This window comes from Microcebus murinus, chromosome 9, assembly GCF_040939455.1.
Source record: "Microcebus murinus isolate Inina chromosome 9, M.murinus_Inina_mat1.0, whole genome shotgun sequence".
In the NCBI taxonomy this organism is placed as follows: Eukaryota; Metazoa; Chordata; class Mammalia; order Primates; family Cheirogaleidae; genus Microcebus; species Microcebus murinus.
The window spans coordinates 29,148,356-29,168,288 of record NC_134112.1 but is presented as its reverse complement, the minus strand read 5'-3'; the positions used below and the strand labels follow the sequence as shown (position 1 = coordinate 29,168,288).

Genomic DNA, 19,933 nt, shown 5'->3' with positions numbered 1-19,933 from the left:
CTGAGAAGAGGGAAGCAGGCATGGGGTGGGCAGGGGCATGCATGTTTATAAATGAGCCAAATGCTCATCTCACAAGGGGAGGGAAAACAGCTCTTGGGAAATTTATGAAAGCAAGAAATAGTGGTGTTCGTTATTCTTCTCAATTTCAAGACGACAGGTGGATTTCCTGTGGTCAGCTACACAAGTTCACAGTTTTCTACCAGAGTCTACTGTGACAAGCAGCTACGAGTATCTTGAAGCCACAATTCCCTGGACTTCAAACACATAGAAATTTAAGAACTGGAAAAAGTCAGGGGTGGATAAAGGGAATAAACGCTCTCTTTTATATCCAGTCAGCTCCCTGTCTTCCCACACCGGCTATCTCCCACATTATCTTCCTGTGCCTCCCCCAAGGCTGGGCGCCCGCGGGCAGCTGGCACTGTGCCTATCGGCTCTAGGGCGGAGCCCTGGCGCTGGGCAGATGCAGCCTGAGGACAAGGTGGGGGGGGAAGGGTGGCGGGCCACAGCACAGTGTCAACCCTGGGGGGAGGACACATTAGAATGGTCACAGAATGCCATCTAGTTCTCCTTCCCTGAACCAAAAAGACTGAAATTTCAAAAATTATCCCAAAGGCAAATACCACCATTTAGTTATTTAAAAATCGTCTCCTTTCCCTGTCTGTCTCTCACGTAAAGTCACTTACACAACAGAGACAACTTTTCATTCAAACACACACATAATTATAATTTCTTAAATAAGAGTCTTAGGAACCCAAGAGACTCTCCGTATAGAAGAGACAATCTTTGGTCATGTTTCTGATAATTATATTCCTCTTAATGCTGGAAACTTCTCTTGGGTTCTTGTTGATTATTAGCTGATTAAGACAGAAAGCAAATCCCTAAATCCTAGCATTCCTTCCTTCCCAAACTCTCAGACTTCTCATTCCCGATGCTTCCATTTAAGAACAGGTCCCTGGCCTCTATCACCTGGGCAAAAACCCCAAAGAGATTTCCCTGCCTCGACCTCTCCTTTCTCTACTCTGCACAATCCTTAGAAACAGACTAATCTTTCTGAAGAAATGCTTTTGTCAACTGATGGTGACTGTCACCTTACATCTGTTAGATCATGTCCAGATACAGTCTCACCATTATTCTGTCCCCCAAAAAACATGTATCTACTACATGAAGTGGTTCCAAAATGTCCATGTGAGGTACAATAAGAATAAGGGCAATATATTAAGGTTTTCATAAAACTAAATTTACTTAATTATGAAGAACAGTCTTTTATTCTAGTGGCATAGAAATAGGTTATACACTAGTGGGGGAAGACTGATCAGAAACTACATAAATAAGTTAACTGTCAATTACTTATGTTAGAAGGTAGGATAGGACTATGAAGTGGAGAGGAGGTTGCGGTCACAATTTTAAAATAGGGTGGCCAAGGGGCCTCACTGAAAGAATGGCCTTTGAGCAAGGCAAGTGAGTGGATGTCTGGAGAAAGAGGGTTTCAGAGAAAACAACAAGTGCAAAGGCCCTGAGGTCAGAGGCTGCCCAGCATGATGGGCAAGAAGGCCAGTGGGACTACAGCAGTGCAAGTGAACAAGAACAAGGCTCTACAAGATGTGAGGAAGAAACAGTTTTTATTTGTCTATGAAGCATGTGCTTTGCAATGTTAACACACCACTCACTCTTATACCTAATGTAAAATATGTCAGAATCTCTGTGCAAATCAAAGTACTGAATATGCAACCTTTGTTGCCTAATAACTAACCTTGATTGTTATTTTACTTGGCTTTGTTCTTTTCATACTGTAACAGAAAGTTTAATTTTTGAGATCAAAGAACTGTCAGTAGCACAATTGCTCAGTGAAAGTATTTTTAGCACATCTTCATTAAAAGGATACTCATGTACTGCATTTCATTTGAGCTAGCAGATCTGTTCTATTGCTGACAGATTGCTTTCATTTCTTTCTTGAGGTCTCAAAGAACAGGTAAGCCTGTTTCTTAGAGCTGCATCCCAAATTATTAGTTTATATGTTATGTAGCACATAAAGTAAGTCACATACTACCTTTACCAAGGTAATGTAGATCTAAACCTGGTGAACAGACAAACCCCAGCTCTTATGTCACCTCTACACTCAAGTTTACCTCTCACGACCAGGCTCAGGTTGATTTTATACCTTTGTACTGCCGAGGTACTTTCTGTTCTATCATTGTAATTAATACATTATGTATTTTAAAGTTCGTATAGTTTTGTAAAACTAATTGTAATACTATCAACATGTCTCTCTCCCCCACTGGACTCTTAGTGGCTGAAGACTGGGATCGTGCTTTTATTCGTTTCTGTCTTCTCAGTTTCTGATGACTGAGGTAGACATTACTAATATTTGTGCTTCTCCTCTTGCCTCCTGGGAGGATGACACTTCTCTGGTGCCTTAAACACGTGAGGCCAGAAGACTTGCTTTGGCCAATGAAATGTGAGCAAAAGTCACTCTGGCTAGAGTGTTAAAAAATCCTGTGTGCAATTCTCCATTCTTTCTTCACATGCTGCAATCATCGTGGGAGAAGACAGTGACATGGAAATGTCAAGAGACAGAAGCAGAGCTGCCACATGGAGGACAGCCACCCTGGAGAGCAGCCACCCAGATGCAACATGTTCTTTTTGTAAGCAAGAAATCAACGTTTGTTCCATCAAGCTACAAAGATTTCGGTGGGATCTTGTTGTTGTTGTTGCAGCAAAGCCTAGACTACCCTGATGCACACATCAGAGAGTAGGGACACGATACAAATCTTAGAAGGAAGTCTAGGTACCAGGAAAGGCAGAAGTGGGTGACTGCACCAAATGGCAGTCTGGAATGTGAGGGCACAGGTGCTGCCTGTAGCACAGGAAACAATTAACAAAACCATAAATCCGCTTTACTTTGTCTTATGTTTAGCCTTGTATTCCCAAAGCTAATTGCTCAAGTAGAAGTTTCTACATTTATTACAGACATTATGAAATGAAACTGGATTTGAATTTCACAATCTTACCTCTCACTAGAGCAATACCTTCTTGTATGTATCTGTTGTATCTATCCTCTCCCAAGACAGAAGCCCCTTTTTAAAAGCAAGTAGCTTTGAAAATATAATGCTAATCAGCAATCAATCATTTGTAAACTCTTCTCCCTAATGCAGACCAGGTACGTGGTGACTACTCAAGCCCTTGCAACAGGTACCCTTCTCTTGGGGTTTTGGGGAGAGGGGGGATATAAGAATCTAACTAGTCTAAAAAAAAATTAATAGGGAAGTTAGGTTGGGTGAGGGCTTCTCTGAGAGTCTGAACATGCAGAGGTGGGCTTCGATCACCCAAATTCCTGAAGAGGGCATCTAGCATCCTCTCCCATACAAACAGAGCCCTCAGCTGGGGCCAGGTACACTGACGGATGGGTGCCAGGATGAAGAAACAGAAGTGCAGTGCAGGGAAACAATGAAGGCAAACAAAAGGATGAGCTGATTCAGAGAAGAGGTGCTGGGAAAACAGCCCACCAGAAAAGCCTGCAGGGGAAAAGCTCGGGGGAGGAGAGCAAGAAAACAGGAAAGGCAAAGCCAAAGGAAATCAAACCCTAAACAAAGATGGGTAGATAGCTCATCCAAGGGAAGTGAGTAAGGAGATGAATCTTCAAAGACCAAGAGAAAAGCTAATCAGAGTCTTCTTAGGGCCAAACCAGAACAGAAAGTAGACCCGAGGCTACTTTCCCCAAGTCAGGCGGGCAGGGAGAACATGCACTCTAGGCTGGAGGTGAAAATGAGGAGGATTAGCATGAGCTGTCCTCACCCCAGGGGTCTGAGACTGGAAGAGGAAGCCTGTGTGACCAGGGCCCACCCACACTCCTCCTGCACACCAAGCTCGTCTTTGTTCCCAGCCAGGACAGGGACCCTTTCTCCAGAGTCACGCGCACCAGACCCTTGTCCTCTTCTGTCTACACTGACAGGTTGTGTGAGGCCTGGCGTCTTCCAGGAAGCCTTCACCCAGGAAAGCCCATCCCCTTCCTGGCCGGTGCGGCTCCTCTCCTCTGTCCTCCCAGCAGCTGGTCTTCTCCGTGTACCCAGCAACCAAGACTTACTGGGGAAACGACCAGAAAAAAAAAAAAAGGGAAAATGGAACAAAACACAAGGCACTTTAACTGTGCCACACTGAGGACCATGAAGTGAGCCGTCATGACTTGCCTCAGTCATACAAGGTCATACTCTTCACTCTCTCACATATCCATATTTTCTGACAAATATACAAAAACCCAGAAAAAGAGGAAAAATATTCCAGAGTTGATTTTTCCTCATAGAGAACTTTTCTTCTACCTAAAGAATTGTCACAATAGAAAATTTGAGGTCAAGGCCTTGTTTTGTCTTTAGATGTTTCATTAAGACAAGGTATTCAGATGTTGGAATCCAACCTTTTTACCACCTCGATATTATTTGTAAGAGCTGCAAACTAGTTTCAACCTAGCATGACATTTCAGTAGAAAAGAACTGACACACACAGAGAACTGGTATGTGCAGTGGTCCTGCTTCATGGGAGGCTACTGTAAAAGACGATTTGGCTGAGCACCAAAACCATGAAAAATGTTTTTTATCTTACTGATACGCCCACCGCTGGAACCTATGGGCAAAGGAACTGGAGGTGTAATTATTCTATTCAACTATTTGTTACTTCGTGAATGTTGTTTTGGCAGGCATTTCAGAACATGTTTGCTATACTGTGACAAAATTTAGCAAGATCAAAGTACCACATAAAGGTTTTATAACTCCTGTGGTAGGCTGACAAGGCTGAGGGTGCCTGGGGGAAAGGCAGGGGCAAAGAAACTTTGCCAGGCAGTTGTAGGGGAGGAACACAGATTCCTCACACAACAGCTTCTCTGACCCTGAACCCCACCATCCAAGTTCAGGCACAGGAATGACAGAGGAGTGGCACTTCAGTCACATTCCGGCACAGTCCTAGCTCTGACCAGAGACCCAGGGACCTCTCAGGACCCTCTGCAGGTAAGCCCAGCATCACTTCAAAGGCCAGGTCCAGCCCCTGGCCTCGCTCACTATCCTCCGCCCAAACCCCAGGGATCAGGCCGCCTCCCTGCCTTGGTCCCCACCGGTGCCCACTCCGTTTGTGACTTTCTTCTCCCTGCAGCTACACCTTCCACTGTCATGTCTTCCAGCATGCTCTTACCTGGGCTCCAACGTCAGTCAAGGGTCCTCTCCGAAAAGAGCCTATCAAAGATGTGCAGGCAAGGTTCGGGGACCCCGGGCAGATGCTGTGCAACACAAACGAGTCAGGACAAGCCTTGAACAGCGCAGGCCCGAGGGAGGGGGAGGCGGAGGCCCAGCTTCCCTGGAGACTGGAGAGCAAGTGAGGAGGGAACACCCCGGGGAGCTGCTGTTCTGGTGGTCACAGTCACCGCCAGCCCCCAGAGAGAAAAAAAAGAGGGAGCAGGAGGAATAGGGAACCCCGGCCTCTCTTGCCTCCTGACCTCCCACTGACTGAACCCAAACCAAAACTGGAGGGCAAGGCCGCCCTGGTGACGAATGTCCACAGAGGGCAGCCTCCAAGTGCAGACCACACAACAGGGACAGGCAGAGCGTACACGGGACAGATGGACAGAGAATGACCAGCACAGCTGTCGTGGGCATTATGCTCCAAATGCTTCTCACTTTTTTATAGCTGCCAGTCCCTCTGCAGAGACCAATAAGGGGGAGTTTCCAATATTATTAATTCAATAACATCTTTTTATGCAGTCTTCCCATTTGGGTTTGACTTTCCATGGTAGAGGTGGTAAACAGATAGCCAGGTAGACTGCTGGCCTCAGCAATTTCCTGATGATGAAGGTCACCAGACTTCTGAGGCCTTTTGACAGACCACTGCTACTAAGTGTGGCCTGTGGAACTTGTCAGAAAATGCAGATTCTTGGGCTCCATCCATGGGCTGTTGAATGGAAGTGTCTAAGACTGGGGCCCTGGAATAGGTGTTATAACAAGCCCTCCAAGGATGCTGATGCATGCTGAAGTTTGAGAAGCTCTGCTTTAGTCCCCGCCCTTCCCAGCAGCCTGAAGCAGAACTGTCTGCAGATATCCTATCAGAGACCCTGCACCAAGAGAAGTCCAGCCGAAAGGGACTCTTAACTTCCTTGCTATGGCTTGCATGTCAACAATGATGTTACTGACAATAGCAGCAGCTCACACTTACTGAGCGTGCTCTACGTAACTAGGTGGACAGTGTCTTTACTTCACAGATGGTGAGGTTGTTGCATACAGAACAGCTAAGTAACTTGCCTTTGACTCTATAAAAGAAAGAAATACCACATTTCTTTATGAGTTATGAAAACAGTAAAAGGATGTATATGAAACCACTTTGTAAATGTAAAGTGTTACATAAATGATGGCAGAGTGAACACATAACTACCAATGAACTGAACTTGTTAGGTATTTTTAAGCTCAAACATTATTTGAGATACTCAAGGTATAGACTAGAATATATTTAGGCAGTTTTTTTGTTTGTTTGTTTGTTTGTTTGTTTGTTTATGAGACAGAGTTTCACTCTGTTGCCAGGGCTAGAGTGCCATGGCGTCAGCCTAGCTCACAGCAGGCTGTGAGCTCAAACTCCTGGGCTCAAGGGATCCTCCTGCCTCAGCCTCCCGAGTTGCTGGCACTACAAGCATGTGCCACCATGCCCAGCTAATTTTTTATATATATATACTTTTAGTTGTTTGGCTAATTTCTTTCTAATTTTAGTAGACACAAGGTCTCGCTCTTGCTTGGGCTAGTCTTGAACTCCTGACCTTGAGCAATCCACCCGCCTTGGCCTCCCAGAGTGCTAGGATTACAGCCATGAGCCACCACGCCTGGCCTAGGCAGTTATTTTTTAAGGAGTTATGGGCAAGAGCAGTGGGAAATTTGAAAGCTTCAACAGGTGCTATTTGAAAATTTGTGATAAAGTTGAAATAGCAGAGGAAAGTAAATATTGATACTAATTTGAAGCTAAGAAATAGCCTTCATTGATGACAAGAAATAGCATCAGACTTCTTATCCAAAAGAGAAAACCACCTGGTAATATCTTTGACAAACAAATAGGGTTACTGCCACTAAGTTCTCTTCTGACCTCTCTCCCAAAATTCTGTTTATGACCGCACAAACCACTTAATCTTCTAGAAACAGACTTATAGACATGTTCTTTACTCTTTAGAGATGACAGATTGATTTAATCAGATTCCTTCTGCATCTTTAAATGCTCCCTCTGAGATATGGTTAATACTGAAGACCCATCTTTCCTTCTGTCTAAGATATGCCCCCAAATGTTCTACAGGTTGAGTTGGTATCTCAGCATAGAAAGACCACTAATCTGACCTTGGTCAGACAAGGAGCACGAAATAAACACTGATTCCCTATCCCACCATTGATTCCCATTACAGAATATTGGTATTCCATTCTGGACACAGAGATTCAAAGAGGTTATTTGATTTACTCCAGCTCACACAGCCATTAAGTGACAAACTCACAGAAAAATGTTCTCTCTACTCTATTATGTCCAAACTGTATCTTAATGGATTGAAATAGCCATCATACTTCCCCTGGTCTCTACAAGTTACCATATCTTCTTCCCTACCTATTTAAAAAAAAAATTTTTACAAAAGATTTCATACCTATATACAAACTCACAGCACATTTGCAGTGTTTATTTGTTACAGTCAACATTTAAAGTGTTAGAGCAAGCAGAAGTGATAAGGTGTTCCCTTCCCTCAATAGTAACAGGAGAGAGTAACACAAATTTACAGACAGCGCCAAAGCCCTAAGTGTTAGGCAATCACAAGTATTTGCATGTATACCTCGTAACAGCTGCACGTAAATGATTTGACAAGGTCAAATTCAACTGAGCAAAACCACCAATGGAGCTAGAGTTTAAGTTGCTAGACCAGTTAGAAAAAAATACAGGAAGACAACCAGTTAGAATGAAAAAACCCTGGTTCTCAGCACTCTTTAACTTTAGCAAAGGTTTGTTTTGCCTTATTAGAAATCCTGAATTATGTTTTCCCTACAGACAACACGAATTGGTACAAAATGAAAAGAAATGCATTTTATAGGTGAGAAGCCAGTGTCCCATAAACAAAGCAAATAAAATACAAAACAGATTAAACTGAGTCACAGAAGGTAAGATCTGCCAATTCATCACACAGATTATGGTGACTCAAAGGCAAGTCTGAATCTATTGTCATGTGGTTATATTCATGATTCTCAGTTTTAAGAAATGTATATGGAAAATTTAACTTTTAAATTTTACTTTCTTAAAATCTGTAAGGAAACTGATAATAAATTATGTATATACACGCATATTTTTAACCTCCCACTCAAGATGTTTCTTCTACCTTTAACATTAAGGCTGTTCATACTTCTTGTAGAAAAAAATTTAAATTTATTCTCCCCTGACATTTAAATCATTACCTAAGCAATATCAGTGTTCATATAAATTGTTAATATAGTCCTAATTTACATTTTTCACACCTTATAAATAGATTGGGATTTTGTTTATAGGTATCAGTTTAAAGCTGTGATTTACTCTGATATTTCCATAAACCATGCAGCTATATTTTTTAAATATACCCTTTATATCCTTTATTCTAAGACACAAATAGTTTTAAGATATACCACCAATTTAATAATAGCTTTACAGGGAGAAAAATAGTACTCCTTCAAATGATCACATCAACTGTAAGATGCATCCCAATTTCAGAAGTGTTAAAATGAAAAAAAAAAAAAAGGAGAGAAAGACTCCAATCAAGTAAATACATTAATTATTTTATTTAGAGAGAAGATACAGAGGAGTTAGACTGTGTAACACGGAGCCAAACTTCCTGGGTTCACATTTGGGCTTCTTCCACTTCCTGGGTGATCTTAGGAAACCTGGCCTCTCTGTATCTCATTTTCCTTCGGAAAAAAGGAAGACAATGAGACTATATGCCACATAAGGTTGTTACCAGGATTAAATGAATTACTATTCTTAAAGTACTTGAAACAACCCAACACAATAAATGTTATATGAGGATTTATTAAATAATAATAGTTATCATAACTAGCATGGCCACCTACCAGGGCTCACTGAAGCACTTACTACATTTGGAGGTGAATAATTTCCGATTCAACAAACCGGTAAAATATTTTAATTCAAGAAAATATTTACTGACAACTCAATGAGTACTTATGACAAATTTGTAGAGGAAGGAAAGATGAAAGATGAAATAATTATTAAACCACTGTACTGCTCTCTAGAAGGCAGTTTAGGGAAGGGCCTTCTAAGCAGGGGTCTGTGTGGCCCAGGCTTCAGAACATATTAAAGCCCTTTGGAACAGGATGTTAAAGTACCTCTGTGTGTACATTTTTCTGCAAGGCTATCTTTTCATTCTTAAAAAGGCTTGGAATCACACACAAAAAATGTTAAAAGCCATGCACTTCAGGTAATCATACCACATTAAAAGGTAAATAGGTAAATATATCGAAGTTTAATTTCATTACAATATATTTGTACATTCTCAATGATTTTATTCAATTGTAAATGGGTTCGGTTACTTTAACAGGTATGTGCACTTGCAACTTCCTAATCTGAAGTTTTTTAAATATCAAGCATGTTATCATCAGAAACATAAATCCTGGGTTACAAGGATTTGCTATGGCCTTTCCCCAATATCATGTTGTCTAAACCTTTGACATGATAACAACATGTGGTGGTATTGAAACCAAGGATGCACGAAACATTTCAAGTCTTAATGCAAAACACAGTTCATTTTTCCCTCTTCCAGTTTTCCACACAGGCCAGAAGAGGAACTTGCTTGCTTTATAAATCTCTAATTAGATTTGTAATATGGAGCTGAGCAAACAATGGCTTCTAGGATGAGTCATCCCAAACCTTCACGTTTCTTGTACAATGGCTGGTTTGCTGCTCAGCTCAAACCATGGCCAAACCTTGTGAGTAATTAAAGATTGACCCTGGAAGCCATTACGGAAGACATTGGAAAGAAAATGAACTGTGTTTTGCACTGAGACTTGACATGTTCCATGCGTTCATTGTTTCAATATGCCACATGTTATCATGTCAAAGTTTTAGACAACATGATATTGTGCAAAGGCCATCGTCTTTGGAATTAGGCAGTCCTGGGCTCCATTCTTCCTCTGCTATTTCCTAGCTGGTTGACCATGGGAAAGTTCTTAACCTGTCTGGATTGTAATTTCCTCATAGGTGAAAATACCTCCTCCCTTTAGGGGACTATGGAGGTTTCAATCTGATAAAGACCTCCACAGTGGCACCTATGGACTTTCTCTTACCCATACCCATTTATGAATGATTTATCATAATAATAATTTGCCACAAAAAAATTAAGTCATTGATTTTCACTATCTTGCATTCACATAAAATCTTTTAACTTCTCACAAAGTACTTCTGTATCACGTATCACTACTGGAATTATCTGTACTCCTAACAAAGGTTGTTAAGGAATATTGAGGCAAAAAAAACAAAAAAAAAATCACAGGTACTTAAAATCATCACCAATGACTTATTTCCTACTTTTCCATCTATTTTTAGCTACACAAGTTACCAATTACTGCCAAGTCAATTTAAGAGGCAGTACAAGTGTGAAACTCAGCCTGTTTTGTTATGGTATCAGTATTTAGACACTGCCTAAAATATTCGCTATAGGATATCACGTGTTGCTAAAAAATAGAATCTGACATTGCATACGAAAGCAAAAAATTTTGTACCGAGATTTCCATAAATATGTCTATGAAAGTCCATTTGCCTAGAATAAGCATCTAGCCAAGGAAAGAACTATTTAAGTTCCAATATGCCCAACGCTTCAGATACACTGTCTTTAATCTTAGAAAAACCTGATGTACCTTATCTCATTACAGAGGAAGAAACTAAGGCTCAGAGAATAACTCATGTGAAGATACCAAGTGATGGGATGGCACTGGGATTCAAACCCTGCTTCTGCAGCCACAGCCGTGGCTTTTCCTGGAATCTAATTATCCAACCAAAGTCATTAGCTGGAAGGGGATAGAAAGAAAGTAAATAAAGTATTAACTTGCCATTTAATGTTCCTTTGCTTGAATTCACATGAAATTAAATTAATCTGGTTTCTTTTCCTTCTGCCCAGACAAATATTTTTAGAGGTGACATATGTAGAGTTTTGTTTTATTTTATTTGTAGCCATGGCTAACAGTGTCATACCAAGGTTGGAGCTGGCAGTATGGCAGCAATCAGAGGCAGCAGAATCAATGTTTCTCAGATAAGTTCAGCCTAAGTCCCTTGTATCTAAGCTGACTTACCTTCCTTGGAAGATGCATGCCTCCCTTAATGGCCTTTGTCTCCTGACAGGATACCACAAGCAGATGAGAAAGAAGAAAGCAGGATGAATTCATAAGGTTTTTGGATTGACCTTGATCAAAGTGAGCCTGGGTGATTTTTGCTTATGACACACTAATGCTATTTTTAATTTAAGTAAATATTAGTCACCATTCACCTATAACCATAGTGCTTCTCTCCATGCCCCCTACATCCAACAGGTCAATCACAAGCCTCTGTGTGCTCAAATAAAAGTTAAAGTCTGGCATTATTGACAGCATTTATTGACTATTCTTGCAGTGGTAAGGTGTTATCAGCAGGTCCTATAAGGCTATGGTAGCTTAGAGTAAATAGACCCTTTGCCCTCAGTTCATTTGAGGAAAACTAGACAGTCAATTCAGAGCATGGATTGGGCTCTATGGAAGCAGGCTGTCTGGGCTCAAACTTCTCTCCCTGCCCCACCCCCTACTCTGTGACCCTGGGCAAGTTACATCCGTGTTTGTTTCCTCATCTGTAGAATGCAAATAACAGCGTCTAACTCACAGGCTTGCTGTGAGGGTTAAATGAACTTTATATCAGAACATGCAGGGCACATGAGTGCTATGACATGTGAGCTATTGATTGCAATTTAAATACAAAGAGCAAATTACATGCTTTGCTTGTAAAATATGTGTCTAAAATGACTATAAATTGGGCATACTGGTATAACTTGGAGCAGTGTGCATTTCTCAACCAACAAAGTGGAATTTCTGGCAGAGGAGGGTACTGAGTCACACCTAAAGCACTCCAGCTTGGATAGAGGGAAAGTGTCACTTTGTTCCTCTTTGAGAGGGAGTCATCTGGGCAAGAAGACTGTAAATGGAAAAGAGAGAAGCTCATTCAGAGGGCCACCAGCTGCTCTTCCCAGTTTCTCAGTTTTGAAGAGCACCAGCCACGGGGACAGTGCCTAGTGAAGGGTGGTTAAAGAGAATTAGACACTTCTGATGTCTAATCCAAAGGCTGAGAATCACTGGAGGACTTTGGTGGGCAGTCAATTTGGCACCGTTGGTGAATCATTCTGGCTGCTGTAAATGAAACAGATTTCAAGATGATGGAGACAGTGGCAGAGCACTGCAGAAAATATCACAGCCGCCAAAGCCCAAAATAAGTCAATCCGAGCATTTTGACAGTATATATAAAAAGAGGGAAAGGGTGTTCCCAGCTATTTTATTGGGGTGGGGGAGGGAATGTTAGTCTTAGAAACAGCCTGATGAGAAGGATTTTAAAAAAGAAACAAAAATTTTAAGATGGGAGGCTTGAGACCAAGGTGAAAATAATATAGCCACTAAGAGAGACAAAAATTGGATAAAATGAACAGTTTTCAGTATAAAAAGAATCCGTGCTCCTTGGGAAAATGGCTGGTTTCAGATCTGGAGCAGAGATATGCTTACAGTATCTTGTTCCAGAAAGTAAGAAAGGTATTTGAATCTACTAGACCATGTAAGAAGTATATGGGAGACAAGGACAAACTGAGCATCAAAAAGAATATTGACAGTAATGACTGAAACAAATACATCAAGATGCATAAGTTCTATATGACACTTAAGAGGGAAAAACTCATTGCTTATCACTGGAGCTTGTTAGGGCACCAAATCATTGCTCTGATAGTTCATAAAAGGAAAAAATTAAGCTTTTTCTATCTTTTCTGCACAATGTGAATTTCAGGAAACCCAAATAATTTATGAGGGCAAGTTCTTTACAGACAGAATTCCAATTAGCAAATGCAAGAAGAATGATGGATTTAGATCATCACCATTTCGCAACCCCTAATGAAATGGATCCAGGCTACAACCATCTATGATGCTGAAATCATTAGGTCAAAGGTAGAAAGGTAAATGACACTACCTAAACCCACCAACAAATCCTAACATCACAAAAAGGGAGACATTCAGACATTATGTGTCTCATGATGTGATGCAACAGATTTCACATAGCACCACCCACGAAGGATACTTGCCTTGAATCTAATCAAGCCTCTGTATCTAAGTGTCAGATAATGGGAAACAGAGCAGAGAGGAACACGTTAACCACCACCATAAGTAAGGAATCAGCCCAGAAAGTAGGACATTGTACTGGACAAATGACCCACTCTCTCCCGCAAATCAATGAATGACATGGAAAAAGGGAGGGGGAACTGTTTTAAAACAAAATAGATTTAAAAGCCTGACAATCAAATACAACATGTGGACCTTGTTTAGTTCCTGATTCCAACAAAGTAAAATGACATCTTTGAGAAAATTTGAATATGGAAATTAGATTAAGGAATTATTGTTAATATTTTAAGGTATGAAAAAGGCACTGAAGTTTTGTTGTTGTTTTTTTCTAATTTCCTTATCAGAGATGAAAACTGAAACATTTGTGAGATGACATGATACACAGAATTTTGCTTTAAAATATATCAGCCCCCCACAAAAAAAAGTAGGGAAAGGAGAAATAAATGAAAGAAGACTGGCAAAATGTTAATAACTGTTGAAGTTTGAGGGTTTATTATGCCATTCTCTCATAATCTCCACTATACAATTTTTTTAAAAAAATGATTAAAGGGTTTTGGTGAGAATACAATCTGTGCCTTATTGGACATTTATTTTTAAGAGGTAGCTACAGTCCTCCTATAATGCAAAACTTAGTCTTTCCTTCATCCTAAAGAGATGCGAAGACTCTTAATATATGCACGTGGAATTCAATACAATTAGAAGTGACTGAACCTAGGAACCAAGAAACTCTGGTATACTCACCAAATGACAGCTTGGTTTTTACTAGTAAGAGATAACCTACAATGCATCTGGGTTGAGCAACAAAACCCACAAAGAGCTTAGCGGATGTCAGTTGATATCAGCTTGTCCACATTTGTGGGAGCCTATGGCAGCATAGACAAGAATCACACATATTCATAAATCAGAGCTTGGTCAATACAGGAGTTGAAAACTTCACCAACCAGTGTTAACGCACAGAGCTGCTTCTTCACCAGTGGTAATGGACAGCCCATGAGACACAAAGCTAAATATCTAAGCCATGATTTGTTTGCATTTGCCATCATTGTCCTAATCAAGGGGGCTAACCAGACAATCCCAGATGCTCGCAAGTCACCAACCAACCAGTCTGGTACAAATTTTACCTGTGTTTTCTCTTTCTTTCAAACCCCTTCTGCTATGAACTGAATGTTTGTGTCCCCCACAATATTCTTATGTTGAAGTCCTAACCCTCAATGTGATAGTATTTGGAGATGGGGCACTTCGGGTATTATTTAGGGTAAGAGTAGGTCATGAGGGTGGGGCCCTCATGATGGAATTAGTGGCCTTATAAGGAGGAGGAGAGAGCTTTCTCTCCCTCTGTATGTACCAAGGAAAGGCCATGTGAGGATATAGTGAGACAGTGGCCACCTGCAAGCCATGAAGAGAGCCTCACCAGAAACCAAATTGGCCTGCACATTGATCTTGAGCTTTCCAGCCTCCTGAATCTGTGAGAAAATAAACTTCTGTAGTTTAAGCCACCCAGTGTATAGTATTTTGTTATTGGCAGCCTGAGCTGCCTAAGACAGGTACATATTTCACTTGTTTTTCTTTCAAACCCCTCCTACCCCTTTGATGGAGAAGATTCCAATATCACAAAAGTGGTTCCAAAGCAGAAGAAGGGGGAAATAGTTGAAAAGTATGGGTTTCCAACATTGGAAATTTTGACAATAAATCTTCCCCCAGTAACAAAAAAACTGATCATGCACTTAGGAAATGTGTTTGGAAAGTCCCAAAAATACAGTACTAGACTTAGTACTAATACAGTACTAGAATCAAAGAGAGTTAAGGAAGTATACGTTCTTTGAGGTAACCAGAGAGTAATTAAGAAAATAAGAGTAAATATGTATATTGGCAAGGTAGACAACATCAACCCAGGCAGCAAGAAACACAAGTCTCTGTGCAGATGAACACCACAGATCTATTTATACAGAAACCCTCAGCAATTCTTGTCACAGATTGCCTGGCTGCCCTCATGTCTTCAGTATTCTGTGCCATGAAAAAGTAACTGTCAAGGATAACAGGAACACAATTTGACCTACTTTTGCCTAGATTCCTGCAAAGTCTATAACTCTGGTTCTTGTGTTTATTTAGCTACCACATCTTGGGGACACATTTCCTCGCCTTCTCTGCAGTCAATCCTGCATGCCACACATTAAGACACTTGTAGGCAATTCCTAAACTCCCCTGGTTACCTACTTTGAGAATGCCCAGTCACACACAGCTAATCCTCAGAACATCCTTCTGAGGTGGACCACGTACAGCCTTCCCTACACTGGAAGGAAAGTGCCTAGGAAAGGAGAAACACAGCCTAGAGAAGCTGACCTCATTCAATTCAGACCCTTCGCTACCCAAAGGAAGGCACACCAAGACAAGTGTTTCTCCCTAACCCATCTATGCAAGAGCTAAGAGTCTCCCTGTAAGGTCTGCCTTTAAGACAGATAACTGAGACTTTGTTTTTTAAATTACAAGCCCCGCCTCGCCCCCAAAACTATTATATATTGTTGCAGTTTTTCAGTAAAGACTACTTGATGATGACAGATTTTTAAAAGCTGAGTAGAACCCACCAAAAGTGCCCCCAAGCACTGGTGAGCAGGGAAGTCTGAGTAAGTCTGCCCCATATCCTAAGGCCCTGGCAGAGCCTCCTGTGTGGCTTGTCAAAGATCCCAGGAGACAATTAGCAGGTCTTTCCCGCTTCTTTTTACACACAAAACATGCCTGACCTGCTCAGGTCATTAGAAGCACTTAGAACCCAATGAGGGACACTCCTTCACCAGGAAATCCTATCTGAATGCACCATCAGGAAGTCAATATTTAAGATCCCTGGGGGCGGGCACCCTCCTGCTCAAGGGAGTGTCCAGGAGTACTAAGTGCTGGAGACAACGGAACCCATGAACTAGAAGTTCACCGCAGAACTTCCAACTCCTGGGTCTCCCCCTCAGCGGTAGCGGCCGCCCAAGCCAGTCCCGATGCCCAGAGCTTGCAACGGGACGTCCAAAACAAGCACACCCGTCGCATGCGTCCTGCAAACTGGGATCCCATTCGTGGGGCCTGAAGCTTGCGGTGGGGACAGGGCTGGTCGGGACAGGGCTGGCTGGCTGTTAGGCACCGACACCTGCAGCTTCCCCTCCTAGAAGAGGCAAACGGCTCTTGTTTCGACGAAGCCCCCCCGGTCGGGCAGCCCCAATCCAAGTGCCCTTGGGTTAAGTCAGGTGCATCTGGGGGGAGGGGAAGCCATCGCTCAAAGGGGGGCACTTCAAAACCCCACCGTCCCGGGCCCTCTTCAGCCCAGTCCAGCAGAAGGGCGCCCCTTGCGCCACCTCCCCAACTTCCAGCCGCCCCCCACAGCGGCCCGGGAGGGTGGGCGCGGGCTCCACGTGCGCGCCGCCCGTGCCCACTCGGACAGGGCCGGGCCACTCACCCGGCCCCCGGCGGCGCTCCGCTTCCTCCGCAGCGTGAGTCCGCTCCGCAGCAGGGCCGGCAGGTCCCTCAGCCGCGGCCGCAGCGACGCCGGCGGCTGCTCGCGCTCCGGCTCGCGGGCGCTGGGGCTGCGGCGCAGGGCGCCGTCCGCCGCCACCACCGCCGCCGCGGCGGCCAGGGCCGGGCTCTCGCACGGTGGCTGCATCTTGACGGAGCCCACGGCCATCCTCATGCCCTGGCGGCCGTGCGACGCCGGCGGCTCCTCTCCACCGCGCTCGCCTCCGCGCGCCGTCCGCGCTTTCGCCAGGCAGCGAGAGGGCGCGACTGCGGCTCGGGCGCGGGGCGCGCTGCCAGCCGCTGCCCATTGGCGCGCGCCGCGGCCCCCGCGAGGCTCAGCCCCGCGCCGCCCCTCCCCGCCCAGGTGCGCCGCCCGCCCGCCCCGCCCTCTCGGCGGCGCACCTCCGCCCGCCGGGTGGCCCCTCGGACACTCCCCCTCCCGACCCGGGGGAAGAGGACACCTGGGCACCCGCTCCTCCACAGGTGCAGGACTCCCTGACTCCTCCACCGAGCCCAATCTTCCGTCCTCTCCCCCTGCCCCCTTCCCTTTAGGCTGAAAAACCCTCTTTTACTTCCCTTTTCCTAACAGCCAGGGTTGATTGGGCTTCAGCCGAGGGAGCTGAAAAGTCAGTCAGTCGTCCTCCCCTGCGAGGGCGGGGAACCTGCGGCCTCGAGGCCACAGTCGGCCCTCCAGATCACCAAGTGCGGCCCCTCGACCTAATGCCAACTCCACAGAACAGATCCCTTTGTTAGAATTTGGATTCAGTCAAGGATCCAGAAGGCTACGTGTGGCCCCAAGGCCTCAGTTTCCCCCACATTATCTAGAACTGTTTTTGCCACGGAACTTCAAAATAGGCAAGCTACACGGCAGAACTGCCCCGCGCCGACCCCTCTGGGCGCGCTCAGCATGGAAGGGTGAGGGGAGAAGACTTGTGTTGGTTATGATAGGTGTTTAGCAAAGTAGGTGCAAGTCTGGTGACCCGAAGGTGAATCTCTGCTAACATGTCGGAACCTGACCTTCCCTGAAAGCCTGCTGCGTGTGTTGAATGTGCCTGGTAAACTGCAAAGGCCTTCCGTGGTGTGAATCATTGTTTACACGAGGTAGGAATTATGGAGCATTGGGAGTGAAACTATTCCAGCGGAGCCTCAGACTCACAGGGGCTGTGAATCTTCGCATCCCAGCTCAATCTGTCTTCAGCAAGGGCCAGCCAGGGCTTTTGTGCCTCATCAGTAGGACACTGGGGTCCCCCTCTTTGCCTAAGACTTGGAAGAGTTGAATAAGCTTATTCACATTTAAATAGGAGAGAGAGAGAGAGAGAAGTAAGAATTATAGGAGGTCAGGGCCCAGAGCTGGTTTACCGTTGTACCCTCAGCCCCTCACATGGTAGAGGCTTGGGAAATATGTATGGCAGTGCTACCATGTAAGGGAAAAGGAAGAAGGACCTGTGATCTCTGCCCTTGATGAAGGTAATTTGGCCCAGTAGTAGATAGATAGAGTAGATAAACACATAGAAAAACAAAGATATTACCCTTGTACTCTTGCTAATTGCCAAGAAAGTGTGAACAATGAACACTCCCAGCTGCAGGAGAGAGAAGTACTTCTGGCCTGGGATGGGCCAAGACAAATCAAGGAAGGGAAGGAAGTTTAAACGGTGCCTTAAGGCTGGGTGGGGAAGGTCCAACCAGGTAGAAAGGAGGGCGAGAGCCCTTCAGGCAAAGAGGAAGAACATGAGAAAAATCACCAAGGGGGTGTCATCCAGAGCCTACTGGGCACTGAGACTATGCCATTCTGGTGGAAGGAAAGATAACATAATGAAGAAGAGAAAACACCAGAATAGATGCTGGTGACACAATGCAGAAGGCCTTAAATTCTGTCACTTTAAGCTTTGCGTATTTACTGGCAAGGACTTTATAATAAACCCTATAGTCCGTTATGGTTTCCAAATACCTATCACATACATTTATTCAAGGCTGAAATAGCACTTGTATGTAGCATGTCAGTATGTATCACTTTTTCTAGTCGTAAAATACTTCAGCTCCAGTTGATAGTTACTGCCTTGAGCCCCAGAGTGCCACCTCCTGCCCATGCTTCATATTTCCCCATCACACACCAACTACAGGGTTAACATCTGGTCTGCTAGAAGCCCTCCAGGACACTTCTGGTGAACATTCACTCTGATCAGTGGATGCTTGCACCATGTCACCCCTGACACTATTTGAATCATATCCTGAAGCAACTCTCTGCTCCAAAGTAGAACACATGTGTTCTGTGCCCTGGTCCAGGTGCTTGGTCCTCATGCTCTTTCAGTGCACCACTCCTCAATGCAAATCCAAGGAGTATGCACTTTATTCCATAAATTCCACGGCATTGACCAAGTGTCTAGAACTCAATATCGATAAGGACCTTTGGAAAGTTGGCTTAGGTTAAGGTGATAAATGGCAAATGCCATTTAGCCTCAGTATCAAAATAGGCAGGCAATAAGCAATGTGTAAACAGAAAAGCCGCGCCACTATTTAGCTCAAATCAAGCCACGTCCTACCCTAGGACCTTTATAGGAGATGCCTCTGCAGTGCTGTGTAAGAGATCTTTCTGCGATGATGGAAACGTTCGTGTCTGTTTTGCAGCCAATGGCCACATGTGGCTACTGAGCGCTTGAGACATGGCTGGTGTGAATGAGGACGTGCATTTTTAACTTTAATTTTAATTAATATAAATTTAGATAGCAGCGTATGGCTAGTGACTACCATACTGGACAGCAGAGTTCTAGAAATCCACATTTCTCTTACTCCTTCAGTCTTTAAGTTCAAATGTCACCATTTTAGTGAGGCCTTCAATGACCATGTGATTTAAAATTCCCATACACTCCTTTCCCCACCCCCTCCAAAGCCCTGACAGAGCTGACTGCCATCCCACATTCTACGTATTTTACTTCTTTATTTTGCCTGTTGTCTGCTCCCTAACTAATAAAATGTACCCTTCATAAGGCAGGATGTTTTTTTCTCTTTTGTTCAGTATCTGGAACACATGAGTTGAGTAATTGAATTCTTTTGTATATGAGAACTCAGTTTTTCAAATA

At 43.7% G+C, this 19,933-nt stretch overlaps 1 protein-coding gene across 3 annotated transcripts in view; it reads right to left on the bottom strand.

Annotated features, from left to right (window-relative positions):
• Positions 1 to 17,099, bottom strand: part of RAPGEF5 (Rap guanine nucleotide exchange factor 5) — a 212,243-nt gene extending 195,144 nt beyond the window's left edge. For 2 of the 3 annotated variants that reach the window (XM_012773293.2, XM_012773294.2), the window contains exon 1: positions 16,801 to 17,099. In XM_012773293.2, the coding sequence (XP_012628747.1) occupies positions 16,801 to 17,031 (231 nt within the window). In that variant the 5' untranslated portion in view covers positions 17,032 to 17,099. The remainder of the gene's footprint in view (positions 1 to 16,800) is intronic. The other variant, XM_012773295.2, reaches the window with a different exon arrangement.
• Between the last annotated feature and the right edge of the window lie 2,834 nt (positions 17,100 to 19,933).